Source organism: Sceloporus occidentalis, unplaced genomic scaffold, assembly GCF_023333645.1.
Source record: "Sceloporus occidentalis isolate IW3139 unplaced genomic scaffold, rSceOcc1.0.p SCAF_74, whole genome shotgun sequence".
NCBI classification, from domain to species: Eukaryota; Metazoa; Chordata; class Lepidosauria; order Squamata; family Phrynosomatidae; genus Sceloporus; species Sceloporus occidentalis.
This window is the reverse complement of record NW_028317054.1, coordinates 3,993,980-4,009,858: the sequence shown is the minus strand read 5'-3', so window position 1 is coordinate 4,009,858 and position 15,879 is coordinate 3,993,980. Positions and strand designations below refer to the sequence as shown.

At 37.1% G+C, this 15,879-nt stretch overlaps 1 protein-coding gene across 1 annotated transcript in view; it reads left to right on the top strand.

The window, feature by feature from the left end:
• Positions 1 to 15,879, top strand: part of LOC149285980 (endoplasmic reticulum junction formation protein lunapark-like) — a 29,462-nt gene that overhangs the window by 6,156 nt on the left and 7,427 nt on the right. Inside the window, exons 6-8 of the mRNA XM_089494677.1 lie at positions 9,654 to 9,737; positions 9,822 to 9,873; positions 14,399 to 14,623. Coding sequence (XP_089350803.1) covers positions 9,654 to 9,737; positions 9,822 to 9,873; positions 14,399 to 14,623 — 361 coding nt within the window. The remainder of the gene's footprint in view (positions 1 to 9,653; positions 9,738 to 9,821; positions 9,874 to 14,398; positions 14,624 to 15,879) is intronic.

Genomic DNA, 15,879 nt, shown 5'->3' with positions numbered 1-15,879 from the left:
TGTCTCACAGCCGACCTCTGCATCTAACAGTATCCTGATCTGTTGATGTTCATGTGCGCTACAGCAGAATATATATTCTGCACCTTGCTTTGTGCAGGAAGGGACCACAAATGCATTTGGGAGGGATAAATAGAGCGATGATACAAATATCTGTAAGATATAACTGACAATATGTTATTAAAAAAGGAAAATAATTGTTTAAAGGAAAGCATTTACAATTCAGACGCAGTATTATAATCAAAACAAATCTTGTTAAGAAATACACATTTAGGAATTTAGCTGAAAATGTGTAGCCTGTCTAATTCTGCTGCAAACAATGTATGATTCTGTGTGTGAATGTAGCACCCATTTTGGTATAGAGGAAATAAAGTTCAATTAGATTAGTACAGTACCTTAACTAATCTGTGTCTGACTTCAAAACGTCTTCCTTCAAATGCTTTTTTTCCTACAAAATGTTACTTAGATTTTAAGACACTTGGCATAACCTCTCCCAACTTTCCCAAAAAGACATGAAGAAAGGGACCAACTTTTTCAGTGCTAAATTCATGCAGTACTTGAGTGTTTCCTATTATAATCAAATGTTTTGCACTTTTGGGACATATTGTTTGATGTGTGTGTTACATGCATACAAAACATATTACAATATGTGTTTGCTTTTCATTCATGAGAATTACATATAGTACTTAATATTCCACTGCTGTTACTAGACAATGTCACATATGGGTAGCTTTGTAGGACACTTTGTTTGTTCTTGACCCACAAACATGATGATTTTGCACATCAGTTTTTAGTTTGATATACATTATTCACAGATCACAATCTTAAAAACTTAAATTTGATTTTGTCAGATTTTTAAAGCTATGCTGAGGATTGCATTGTAGCCTCCTTCAGCTTGATCAATATTTTTGGTAGCTTTTTATTATTAAAGTCCATTACCCACTTAGGTGATTGATGTTTACCAACATTCTCAAAGATGACTTGCGAGATCAGATACATTTCTTAAAACATTAAATGCTATCCTTTTGTCTTTACCCAAAAGGACAGTTTTATTCAAAATTAGTGTTGGGGTCTTCTCATCTTAGTTTGTGCCTTTTTGCCCAGTTTTGGGGAGGCAAGTTCATAATTGTTGTGAAAGTTAGTTTCGTAATTTACCTAATTGATTCATGAAGGACAGTTCCTGTTATACATTTAGAAATTTGTGCTTGGTAAAGTTTTGTTTTTTTTTTTTTTTTTTTTTTTTTTTTTTTACCTTTTTCATTAAAAATTCTCCACAAATATTTGCATTTTATGTCATTTTGTTCTCTAAATATACCAAACTACTTTGCAGGATGATTGTTGTTTTTTATCTTTAACACCTTAGGATGATTTAATATTACGTCCTCAATTATTTCAACAATAATTTTTATTCTTATAATCTTTTATTTATATAGCACCAACAATTTACGCAGCACTTCATACAATACATACATTCAAGGGGTATGACAAGACTAGAATTTACAGACTAAGACAAACCACCATGGGTGGAGAGAGCTCAGCTCAACAGCCCTGCTGGTGATCACCAGTAAACGGTTTTGAGTAGTGACACTTTAGGTCATTCATTGTTGATTGGTCTCAGTGGCCTCATCTTGTCATGTACAAGTGATTTGAAAGCTATGAAATTGTTTTAAATTTTACATTTTGTTTTTAAAATGTAAACTAATTGTCATGTGATCGCTGATTAATCCCTTCAGGACAGGGATTTTGATACTAAGGACCGGAACAGTTTTTGTGTTTTTGCTATGTCTTTCTTCAACTGTAATTTCTCTCTTGTCAATTAGTGCACCCACACAAATCATATATTGTTTTTTTTCAGCACAAGTAGAGCTTTCATTTGAAACCATATCAACCTAGGTAGTACATTGTTTTGTTTGAAATAAACTGGAAAAAGTGGGAGGGAAAATTAAAAAAACGCATTTTTTTACGGTTTTGTATACATACAAATTGTACACACATTGAACCAATGGGAAAAAATTATCCCAAATATATTCATTAACTTGTCCTGATTTGGAAACCACCCAACATGGCCAGGATTTTCATCTATTTTGACCAGTATAGGACAAATATTGCAAGGCATGCATCACGTTTTTAAAATGTAATTTTTTTCAAATTTGGCATGGTAGTCTAATAGTTGTCACAGATACTGATTATCCCCCCAAAATTATATGTTTATGAATAGTAGATAAGTCAAGGTGTACAACTAGGGTCATTCTGACACTTTTCAAACAGGGATTTTATCGCCAATTGCTGCCAAATTTTGAGGTATTTTGATATTTTTTGCGTATGTTGCAATGTTGCTTTAGATTTCATATTATATTTTGTATAGAATATGTGCAACTGCAGAAAAAAAACCCACCAAATTGTGTTAACCAACATCCCCCGGTTGCAACAAGGCCTCACGTCCATGGTTCATGCATTTTTTGAGGAAGCTATGAGGGCAAAACTGGAACATGCGCATTTTAGTTTTCAAATTTGGAATTTTCAGAAATTGGTTTACTCGGCCCATATCCCACTTGGGAGATTATGGAAGCCCCCCACTGTAAATTACCCCATAAAAGTATATATTTATGAACAGCAGGCAAGTCAAGGTGTTCAACTAGGGTAATTTTGACAGTTTTAAGGCAGCCATTTCTTCATTGAAAAATGTATTTTATTGCGTTTTTAATGCATACATTTCAATGTTGCAATTTATTTCTTGCACAGCATATGTGCAACAGTGGAAGAAAACACCACATTTTGTTCACCAACATCCCCCGGTTCCAACAAGGCCTCACATCCATGGTTCATGCATTTTTTGAGGAAGCTATTTTTGAGGGCAAAACTGGAACATGCGCATTTCAATTTTTAAACTTTTTTAAATATTTTTTTTATCAGATTACTTGTAAGTGACAGGTTTAGGCCGCTGAAATCAATCAGGGAGACCGATCAATAATCAGCGACTTCAAATGTCACCGACAAGTGATCAGGTAATAATTGTTTTGTTTGGTTTTTTTTTTATAATTTGTTAATAATAATTTTTTTCATAATTACCCTAGATGACCCCTCTCTCTTTGTAGGGCAGGGTCATCCATGGGCTGCCATAATGATCCGATCACTCCTACAGGACTGATCAAAGGGCTTGTGGGGGGCTCGTTTTTGCTGTTGCTGGGCTGCCTGGCCACCAGCAACAGAGTCCCATACAAAATGGGAATTAACCCCTTCAATGCCGCGATCGCTGGAGCTCTCATGGAGAGATCAGGCAGCAAGGGGGTGTTGTCAGGTTCCCATACTTGTGTGGGGACCCAATCAACACACCACCCCTTTCCCTGAAGCTGCCTGTGGTTTTTCTGCAATCGCGGCTTCAGCCTACAGAATCACTCCGTGGGAGTGAACGTAGGCTTGGGGGCGGACTTAGAGTACCTGTGCTGGTCTGCCCAGACTCCTGGGCAGACAGCAGCAGCAGCGCCCCCGCGATCACCACGAATGTGGCGTTTTTTTGGGATGACGTACCTGGTACATCCTGGTCTACCAGTGACCTATGACCAGGAAGTACCAGGTACGTGCCGGTCCTGAAGGGGTTATTGGCCTTTTAGGACACTGATCGCCAGTGACATAATCTGATCATCCCTATCGCTAACACTATAAAACAGGGGTGTCCAAGTTTTTTCTACAGTGGGCCACTTCATCAGAAATGTATGTGTGCGTGGGCCCGCACTCGGTTTTCACTGAGAAAATATGGCCTTTTAGCTTTATAATGCATATTAATACAGGGTTAATTTGGCGATAATGAAAAAAACAGTGGACAGTTTTTTGATCAACTTTTATATCTCATTCTATCAATACTAACTTACTTAAACAGTAAAACAAAGTCAGTCCACAAACCTTTTAAAACAAGTTTAGCCAAATAAAACTGCGCAAGGCTGGAGCACACTGTGGGTACAAACTGGATTTAAGACGAGTGATGCACACTGGAGACAGGGCCGGATTAAAGTATCACGAGCCTGGTGCTGAGAATTTTGGTGGCCATTTTATGGGAATAAATAAAATAGACAGAATCTTAACTCGGTATCGATGTGTACTGAATAAAGATGACATCAGTGCTCGGCAGATAATACAAGATAGAATCTTATGTGATGGGATTGGGAGTAATCGGTAAACTAAAAAAAAAAAGAAAGTCATCATACACAGGATGCCTGAAGCCACAATTTAGAGCCACTGATTATTTTTAATAAAATATGCAGATTGAAACAGAGTGCAATAAAAACCTTTACTTTTCCTCTCACTGATTTCTGGGCCTAGAAAGTTTTGTCCTCTGAAGTGACTACAAATTCAGGAGGATGTTTTAGCTCTGCATAAGTAAAATTAAATAGTTCAATTAATTCCAATAGAAAGTAAAGTGCAATGGAAGCAGATGACCAAATACACACCAGGACAGGCTCTGCCACACCGACACCCAAACACACACACCAGGAGAGGCTCTGCCACACCGGCACCCAAACACACACACACACACCAGGACAGGCTTTGCCACACCGGCACCCAAACGCACACCAGCTCTGCCACGCTGACACCCAAACACACACACACCAGGACAGGCTCTGGCATACTGATGCATAAGTAAAATTAAATAGTTCAATGTATTCCAATAGAAAGTAAAGTGCCATGGAAGCAGATGACCAAATACACACCAGGACAGGCTCTGCCACACTGAAGCGTAAAAAAATATTTTCTACACGGTTTTGTCATTAACTGCCCCTTTTGTATTTTTGTCCCGTTGTGTACTGATGCCCCAGCCAGGCCCCCTTTACTATTGATTAATGTGCCCCCCCACAACCTTGTGTATTGCCCCCTTTTGTGCATTTAAGTGCATGATATAATCAATATACTTAGACACAATAAATGTTCCCGGTGTAACAGGGACACCATATATTTTTTTTTTTTTTAAATTGCCCCTTAACCCAGGGAAGAGGCACCAAAAACATTTTAAAAGTTGCCTCAAACACAGGGAAGGAACTTTTGCTAAAACCATGCCATGTGTGCAAGAAAAAAGGAAAGTCTCTGATAGATGCAAACATGTTCAAAGATAGAAGGGGAAAAAAACTCAATACCCTGTATTAACATTACTTTTAGGGAATATATATAATGTATATATATATTCTTATGGGGTTAAATTGAAATATGGGACCTCTGCTGTGCCTCAAATGAGACATGACCCCAGGAGAGTGATCTGTCAAAATTCAAAGTCTGAAGACTGAAATGCACATATTCCAATGTTGACCCTGCAACATCTGAAAAGCATGACATGCCCATGAATGTGGCATATTGCTGTACAAATCAAGAACAATTTCACGCATCCACTCAGAAAAAAGAGGGCACAACTGCATAGTTTTAGTTTTAAAAACAAGTGCAGAAAACCCTTCAATTAAGTGTGCAAATAGAAAAAGAAGAGAGAGTTAAGCAATTCAGGATAATCTATTTAAATAGAATTTTGCTTCTTTGTCTCAAAAAAAAAACCAAAAAACAAACAAAAGCTGATATGCTTATGGTGCCTTTGGTTCATTAACTTCCTAGCTGACTTCCAATATGGCATGTGGTTGCTAGTTTTCTGAAGTACAGGTACTTGTGGCATGCTGTTACTGGCACCCCAAAACGATACTGAAAATGAGTGGCAAATTTAATGTAGTGGCTTTGGCTACACCTTGTTGGCAAAGGGTAAGGGACTAGATTAAAAATTATACTTTTACAGTTTAAATGATGCATGCAAAGCCAAACTTCATGGTGCATTATATTACCGTATTTGCTCGATTATAAGACGAGGTTTTTTTCCAGAGCAAATGCTCTGAAAAATACCCCTCGTCTTCTAATCGGGGTCGTCTTCTAATCAGACCTCAAATAGAGTCTGATTAGGAGACTAAGATCCAGATCCCCCGCACCGCTGCAGGGGACCTGGATCCTCCTGTCTCACCCCCCCCCCCCCATCATACACACTTACCGGTGCTTCCTGCTGTATTGCCGGGGCAGCGGGTTGACGTCTACGCGATCCGCGTAGACAACGTCCGCTGCAGCCGGAAGGAGGTGTGGCTAGCAGCGGGGGTTGTCTGCGTCCGTCGCGTAGACCTTCCCCGACTGTCAGAGATCTCTGATCTCTGACAGCCGTGGAAAGTATACGCGACGGACGCATACAAACCCCCGCTGCCAACTCCACCTCCTTCCGGCTGCAGCAGATGGCGACGTCAACCCGCTGCCCCGGCTGGAAGCACCGGTAAGAGAGGGCTGAGAGGGGAGAGAGGAGAGAGGGGGGGGAGAGAGTGTGTGTGTGTGTGTGTGTTAGTTAAATGGGGGCATAGGGCATTTCTGGAGTGGCGTTAAGGGGGCATTTAATAGAGCACTCTGCCTCCTGAAATGCCTTATACCTCCCTATATGCCACTCTGCCCCATAATATGCCTTTTAACCCCCTAAATGCCAGAGTGGCATATAGGGGTATAAGGCATTTCTGGAGGCAGAGTGCTCTATACAATGCCTTTTAACTCCCTTAATGCCACTCTGCCTCCTGAAATGCCTTATACCTCCCTATATGCCACTCTGCCCCATAATATGCATTTTAACCCCCTAAATGCCAGAATGGGATATAGGGGTATAAGGCATTTCTGGAGGCAGAGTGGCATATAGGGGGTCAAAAGGCATACCATGGGGCACAGTGGCATATAGAGGGTTAAAAGGCATATCATGGGCCACAGTGCCATATTGGTGTGGCAAGCCTGGGGGCAGATGTGCGTAACTGGGGGACAGGCTGGAAAATACAAGAAATAAAAACAAAAAAAATATTTTTCTCAATCATAGCTTTTATTAAAAAAAATAGTTTACATGAATTAACATTTACTGGTAAAACTTTTTTCCTTTAGGGTCGTCTTATATTCAGGCTTTTTCTTTTTTCCTAAGTTAATATTCAGATTTTGGGGGGTCGTCTTATAATAAGGGTCGTCTTATAATCGAGCAAATACGGTAATTTTTACCTAACATTATATACAGCTTTTCATTCAAATTTACAATGGCGGTAGACTAAAGATTACATGAGTTTTGTTTTTTTTTTGTTTTTTTTTTTATTATGCTGACCTGTACATACAAAGTAACCGGTTTAATTTTAAAATAACAGTTGATGAAACAATTTATAAGGGTATTTAACCTGTGTTTAACCTTTTAAAAATGCCTTCAGCATTAGTTCATTTTGGTCTTGGTTGATATGGCTGCCTTTAAAGGGATTTGGAATCAAGGACCCTTATAACTTTAATAGTAGGTAACACTACTGTTCAAGTTCGTTTGGAACTTGGGAAATATATATATATATATTTTTTTTAAATTGAGCCCACAAAGATTAAGCTTTAACCTTTTTAAAGATAAGTAAGCAAGTTTCAGAAATGTTTTCTCTTATTGAGTTTTCCCCACATTCGGAGCGAGCTAATTGCCTCTGCTAATAAATAATCTAAAATCGATGCTGACAGCAGTTAATTGGCACAGAGACTTTATTCAGCAAAGCGCTTGGCTAACGACCTTCTTTAAATTAATAGCATTAAATGCTACGAGGAAATAAATCTGAGGAATTGCCTGTCATTTGCTGTCATGTCTAATAACTTCCAATAATGATGGCTGATAGATTTTTGCAGATTCCATTATTGAAGTTGCTGCATGTAATTATTCTCCTCATTATATGTAAACAATTAGCAACATTTGGTGTTTCCTTGCAATAAAGCCTTTAAATACCAGTGATACATTTCTATCTTTCCTTTTTTTAAGAGCTCGAGTAACAGATCTTGAAGAAATACTGCTGAGCTGCCTGAAATGACAGTTCAGCTGCTGTTGCCTCTGTTTAAACTGTTGCAAATGTGTTGTTTTTATCTTCAATCTCTCACATATAGATAAAACCGAGTCGGAGCACCCTTAATTTTAAATCTGTCCACAATAATTCAGTGAAAGTCCCCATCCCTTTATAATGAAGGATGAAAAACACTCCATCTGTTCAGAGTAATTCACTTAGTTACTACTGTAAAATGGGATTCGCTTTAGGGGGGTGGATCAGTCTATAAAAGTTGTTGAATACGGAACCACTCTTCATACTGTGTGGTTTTGTATTTTTCTTTTTATTCAGCAGGTGATAACCCTGTCATCTTGATGTATTTTCATTTACTGTCTGAACTTAGAGCGCTGCAATTGTTTTTTGTTTTTTTCTTATAGTCCTCAAATGTTTTAAGTAGAAATCATGTATAGTTTTTTTTTTTCTTTTTAAATATTTTTGTAGGCCAATTTGAGACCATAACATGTTAAAGGAGCACCCCTGCCCTATATTAATGTTAAATGTGTATTGAAGTTAATTATGGAAAGACTCCAGTGCATTTTATTGCATGCAGATCGGTGCATGAATTGTTTAGTTAATGAAGATCAAAAATGAAACGTCTGCCCCCAGCTTCCTCTACTGAAAGCAAGGAGCTTACCTCCATATACTTCATGCACATACTCCATAGAACTACCATTCTACTCGATGGTTACTGAACTTCCAGTTTAACCACGTATAAGCTCTCCAACGCTAATGGGAGTGCTATTGATCAAGTGTAAGCAGTTTACATACAAATGCTTCATAATTTTAGTAAGCCAGAGGAAAAGGAAATCAGAAGTCTTGTTTTTTATCTACTTTAACTAAACTACACGTAAAATGGATTTTAACATTTAACATAAAAAAATAATTTGGGGGCTCCTTTTAAAGAGAGACATTATGCACTGATTATATTTTTTTATTGCTGTGTGTTTGCGAAAATATGAAATTAGCAACAGGGGTGGGAAGGCACAGACAAGTTGTTGGGGGGCAATGATGGCACATGCCAGCTGTTGGGGGGGGGCGGCATGTTGATTTTTGCACAAAAGCCCTGTGGCTTCTAGTTTGCTTGCCTGTGTTTTGTAAACTAAATAGCTGTTATGTGGTGCGTCAGCAGTGGCATATTCTTAATTACTGCACTACTTGAGCAGGTGTTAGCATTCATAGAAACAGGGCTAAATTCTAAGTTGAAACTCTCATGTCACCAAACTGTAATCATCACCACTGGTGTGTTATTACACTAGACACGTATTCATTTTTAAAATACTATAACACTAGACAAGAAGTGAAAGCTCTCCACTTCATAGAGACCACATAAATCACAGTGAGATGAATCTGAAGGCTACGTCAATGGTGATGGAGCTGCTGCAGTTGGACATTGTGTATGACTTGTATTGTGCATCCCTTAATTAGGATCAATCTGCGAATGCTACGTGTTAGATTATCGGCAAATGTTGTACTTCAGTTTTAAAACATCCTACTGATCCCCCCCCCCCTCTCAGTTTGTGTGTCCGTTTCCCCCAGCCCTTCCTCAAAAAGACAATTTGTGCCATCTAGGTTGGAGTGAAATTAGCCATGTTAAGTGATTTTTGTTTTTTTGTTTTTCCTGTATCCAATTCATGTCCTGGCGTGAGGCTTTCGGCAGACTAGATGTTATTTGCCATTAAATTTTTGTTTCCATCTCTCTGAAACCATACCAATGATTGACCTTTTGCATTTACATTTTGCTGTACTCATAAACCTACTTATAGAATTAGTGTTTTCTTATTCTAGCTTGAAGAAGTAATGGAAAAAGAAACATATAAAGCAGCCAAATTAATCCTTGAAAGGTTCGATCCAGATTCCAAGAAGATAAAAGTAAGTTTTGATTTCTTTATTGTATTAAATTCCATATTTCTGGCAGTTAGTCTTATCAATTGCTCTATTTATTCTTCTTAACAGGATCTTGAACACCCTGTTGCCGGCGCACCCATTACTCCAAGGCCAGGTCAAGGTATTCTACAAAATCAACATTTATATAATTTTTATATACTTTTGGCCAGCTTCAATGCGGAGTGGTACATAGATTTATTAAGTATACCTATTAGAATTTAGGAAAGAGGGATTTATTCCTTAACACCTTAATGACCAATGATGTGCCTGGCATGTCATGGACTCAAACAAGCTTAGATATTGATATTAAGGCATTCAGCAACACCAAAAAAAGTTGCAGGAGCTTGACTACATTTACCATATTCACGATCGCCTCCTAAGCTGAATCAGTGTTGCTGAATACCTCGACATCAGGCCCCCTGTGTGATCTCTTCTGAGAGCATTCACAAACTCTATAGTAAGAAGCATGCTGCCTCTCACAAAATGGCGATGTCCAAACCCTTCTGCGAACCCTGCAGATTGACTATAGGTACTGCAGTCAAGCACGCAGGTCGGTGGAGCCCAGCTTACTAATCACTATGTAATCAGTACAATAAAATGTAATAACATTTTGGAAAGAAAAAGACCCCAGAGATGTCACAATGACACCTTAAAGGGAACCATCCAGTTCTAACAAAATTAAAAAAAACAAAACCCTTTTTTTTAATTTTACATTTTTTTAGGAAGTCTGAAAATTGATGCTTTTTTTCCCCTCAAGGCCTTGCATAGAAAGTGTTAAAATACCACCATTTGAAATACCTAGGGGTGTCTAGTTTTCAAAAATATATGGTTTAAAGTAAATTGAATTGGCCAGCTTTTAAAGATGTCAAAGATGTCCCAAATAGGACACTGGGGCATGGTGATCAGATGTTGAAAAATTTGCATCTCCCAAATGTGGCCTTTTAGCTCCCAAACAACACAACAAACCTATGCATGGGTGAATCACTGTACTTAAGAGATGTTGCTGAATACATTTTAGGGAGAAGTTTGTTTTTTTTGCAGTGCACATATACCAGGAGCTGTAAATTTACAGCTGAAGTACAATTCGTGTGGAACAACCACGCACAAATTAAAACACCACTACTTTGAAATACTCCGGCGTGTTAAGTTTTCAAAAATATATGATTTGATGGTCTAAATTGCATTAGCCGGCTTTAAATATTTCCCAAATAGGACATGGTGCAGGATTATCGTATTTGGGGGGAAAAAAAAAGATGCGCTGCTTGTTCTAATTGCAAACAAAACATAACATTGGGTATTTCTAAACTCAGGACAAATATAATCTAGTTAGCAGTTTTTTTCATTAGCTTTTGTAGGCAAGTCAAATATTTTTTCTAATTTTCACCATATCTTGTTTTATATAGTAAATTAGTTTACATGTTCAAAACAATGGTGTCTAAAAAAAAAAAAAAAAAAAAAAACCAGAAAGGAGAAAAAAAAACCTTGTCCTGGAAAAAATATAGAACTTGTGTGGGTGCACTAAATGAGAAAAAAAGAAAATTACAGCTAAACAAAATCACCACAGAAATGTTAAAACAGCCTCTGTCACGAAAAGTAAGAAAAAATGTCGTTAATGGATAAAAACATGTAGTTTGTGTGTAACAGAGTAATAGAAGGGACCAATAAAGAAAGAGGATGAGTGGGGGAAATTTGGAAGGAATCTTTGGTTCTTTAATGAGGCACAGGCAGTATGTGTTTAGAGGAAATTAAAACAAAGTGGTGTACCTTGCCCAGTTACGGGACTTTTCTTCTTTGTGTTATTAGCTAGTTCAATTAAACCAGAGTTGGGCTACAAATATTGATCAATATTTATACAGCTGAATTATCACCATAAACCAATGTGATAATGTTATTCAGAATATTTTTTTTATTGAGGAGTTATGCTTATGTATGTAATACTTTTTCTTTTGGTTGGTGGGCTTACTGCTAAGCACATGATATGTACAAGACCTAGATAAATGTAGAGAAATATTAAAAATACTGCAGCATAACCACTTCATAAAACTGTTTTTTTGAGTATTGTGGCCAAGTGTAGATGTATGTAGATCAAAGCATTTTAATGTTTGCTTGCCTTAAGGTTTAGAAATTTGCCATTTTTATGTTGGTGCACCATAAAAAATAAGTTCTATAAGTATGTGGGTGTACCTTCTAATGTGACTTTAAAAACTTTAAACCCTACCTCAGTACCTTTTTACTTTTATCTGGAAAAAATATATTAATTGGATTGATGTCTGCAAAGGCAGTTCCTCCTCTTAGTGTAGACCTCTTGTGTTACATAAGTTTGGTCTTCTGATGACTAGAACATTTAACTTTCCAACTTAAATATCTTTATTCTACTAATTTTAATTTAAAAACACTTTAATTTTGGAATATTTCCTTTATTGGAGGAACTGTTGTTGTGAATGTCTAGGATATATGAAAGGCAGGAGGGAGGCATCTCACTTGCAATTAAAATAATTGAACTTTTTCTACAACATCTTTCTAGTTTACATCTTGTGACATGATGTACAACTTTGAGTTTAACATTTGATGTATGTATATACTTGACAGTTAATTATGTTCTTTATAAAAGGGCATATTTTTGACATGTATACATCCTCATCTGTACCACGTAATGACTTTTCTGATTTTAATGAATGTGTCTGAAAATTAGTCCTATCGACCATGTAGACACACCTTTGTGTTAGACATATGACAGTATGTGTAAAATGAAATCCAATTATGATTTTTTTCAGCATGGACATAACCTGTGTTTTGTAAGAAATACAGAACTGTTAAGTGCTTTTATTCAAGAATTCTCTTTCTCTATAGAGAAATAAAGGGAGAAAATAGTTTTCAAAACACTTCCCTATACAGTGTCTTGCAAAAATATTCCTATTTTGTTGCATTACAACCTGGAATTAAAATGCATTTTATTTGGATTGCATGTATTGGGCATACACAAAATAGTCAAAATTAGTGAAGTGAAGACAAGAAAATAAATTGAAAAGTCGTGCGTGCATATGTATTCACCCCATTTGCTCTGAAACCCTAAATAAAAAAATGAAAATGAAATAGAAATTATATATATATATATATTTATATATATTAAATACACAACTTTGAACATCCCATGGAGCACAATTAAATCGACTATTAAGAAACAAATAATGGACACAACAAACATACCAAGAGATCATTAATCAAAGACAGACAACAAAGAGATCAACTCTGAAGCAGCTGCAAAGCTCCACAATGGAGATTGGAGTATCTGTCCATAGGACCACTTTAAGCCATACACTCCACAGAACTGGGCTTTATGAAAGAATGGCCAGGAAAAAAAGGCATTGCTTAAAGAAATAAGCAAACACGTTTCTCTTTGCCAAATAGCACGTGGGAAAGTCCCCAAACATATGGAAGAAGGTACTCTGGTTAGACGAGACTAAAATTTAGCCTTTTTGCCATCAAGGTCTGGTGCAAGCCCAACACCTCTCATCACCTCAAGAACACCATTCGAACAGTGAATCATGGTGGTAGCAGAATCATGTTGTGGGGATGTTTTTCATCGGCAGGACTTGGAAACTGGCCAGGATTGAAGGAATGATGGATGGTGCTAAATACAGGGAAACTTATTTCAGTCTCCCAGATATTTGAGACTGGGACAGAGGTTCACCTTACAGCAGGACAATGACCCAAAGCATACTGCTAAAGCAACGCTTTTAAATGTCTTGGAATGGACTAGTCAAAGCACAGACCTTAATCTAATTGAGAATCTACGGTATGACTTAGATTGCTGTACACCAGCGGAATCCATCCAATTTGAGGGGGCTGGAACAGGTTTGCCTTGAAGTATGGGCAGAAATCCTAGTGGTTAGAAGTGCCAAGGTTGTAGAGATGTACCTCAAGAGACTTGCAACCATAATTGCTGCAAAAGGTGGCTCTACAAATTGACTTGCGGGGTGAATAAATATGCACACAATTTTTTTTTTGTTCTTTTTCTTATTTGTTTCACAATAATAAAAAGAAAAAGCATCTTGAAAGTGATAGGAATGTTGTGTAAATCAGATGGTACAACCCCCCAACAAATCTATTTTAATTCTAAATTGTAATGCAACAAAATAGAATGCTTTTGCAAGGCACTACATGAGCAAAAATTACTTTAAATTAAAGAGTGATTAAATCTTCAATTAACAGGAATAAAATGTTGTAGCTATCAACCCATAATTTATAAAAAAACAAAGTTTAGTGGTATACATTCTTATAGATTTGGGTCTAATTGTAGGTTTAGCACAAATCATACAAATTAAAATGTTTTCTCGCTGCACTACATAAAAGGCTAATTAGTAATTTATATCTTGGTTCCAGCTTAACTAAGCTGTATATGTTTGAGGAGAGTTTTTAATGCGGGCAGTGTGAAATTGTATTACAAAAAAAAAAAAATGCTAGATTGCTCTTCCTTTATTGAATTTCTTCTTTGACACACTTCCCGTTTTGCATGTACCTTCCTCCTCTTCATTTCTTTTTATTCTTATAATCTAGTTTATGATGTTACATGAGCTCTATTACTCGCTTCTCAGTAGGGTGTAATGTATCATTAAATTTCTTATGTACTGTATCGCTTCCCTTAGATCTGCGCCAGAGGACGGCAGCTCAAAGAAATATAAGTGTGTCTACTCCAGTAAACCAGAGCCAGGGATCTCCACAAGTTGCAATGCTGTTGGCGGCAACTCCAGGTCTTCAAAGGGATACTTCAGCTGCTGGTGCCCCCCCTGAGCGAGCTATTCAGCCAGCAGTGCTGCCAAACCTTGTTTTGAGACGGCCGGGATCGCCTGCCCCTTCAGTATCTGGAATGGGTAAACAGAGCACTTACTGTTATTTACAGTTTATATAGTTTTCTCTAGTTACCCATAAACCTGGTAATATTCAGGCACTATGGAAATGGAATTTCATTTGGAAATAGGAGTGCAGTTATCTGATTAAGCAGGAGTTCCATATTCAATTAGCCATAACTCTTTACAGCTGCCACCTTGTGATACTGCAGCCTATTGCTGGAGCTCGTTTAACTGTTATGGCTTCTTTGTTTAAATGGCAATAAAACTTTGCAGTGTTCTGTAGTCAACAATATATAACATACCTTTTTACAGCCCTAGGTTTAGGAAGGCTTCAGATTTATATAGATCTGTTATAAAGGCAAACGCGTCTAGAATATATATTCTTACTTTAGGCAAATCTGCTATTTATAATTTTTTTCCTACTATTTGGACATTTTTGTTAGAAACTTTTAGACAAATGTTATAAAAGAAAATGTACTTTTATAAACATAGCATCATATTTTTATTGGGGGGGCAAGTATGTAAATATGTATATGAACATTCACAATAGTACAATTAATAATAAAGACTTATGCAGGAGAACACATTTTATTTATTTATTTTTTGTCACAATGCCTCCCATTTTAATGGATCTCATGATGGGATTTGTATATGCATCCTCAGATGGTATCTAGTGAGAAGAATATATATTAATTATTGTAAATCGGCAAAACCCCCTTTTTTTTTTTTATTATATGGAAAACATTCTAAAATATTCCCAGTGTTTTCCATTTGAATGGTTTTAAAGTATTGGAGTTTGTTCTCTGTCATCATGTAAAGTTGTTAAAAGACAAAGGAAATCAGCATGGAGGAAAATCATAATTGTTATATCCCTCCATGATACTGATTTAGCCTCTATTGCACAGCAGCATCATGTTAGCACAACTCTTCTCCCGCAATGGACATCTGTCATGGTGACGTTCCATCCAGAGAGATCTCTCATGTAGCCAGTCTTTAAGATCTGAAGCCCGAGTTTCTTTAAAAAAAACTCCAAAACTGATTGAAGTCGAAAAAGGCAAAAGACACGCTTCTATTAATGTAATTGTATGATAACCTATTAAATCTTCTTGGAAGATAGAAAACATCTCCAGAAATTAATTTGACTGGTTTCAGATTAAATAGTTGCTGGTCCAAGGTGTCTTAACTGTTTGTGAAAACAAGTGTGACACATTGCTGAAAAATATTTCCATGGCTATATATTTGATAAGCATCCGTGCAGTGTTGTGCCTTCCTGCTGT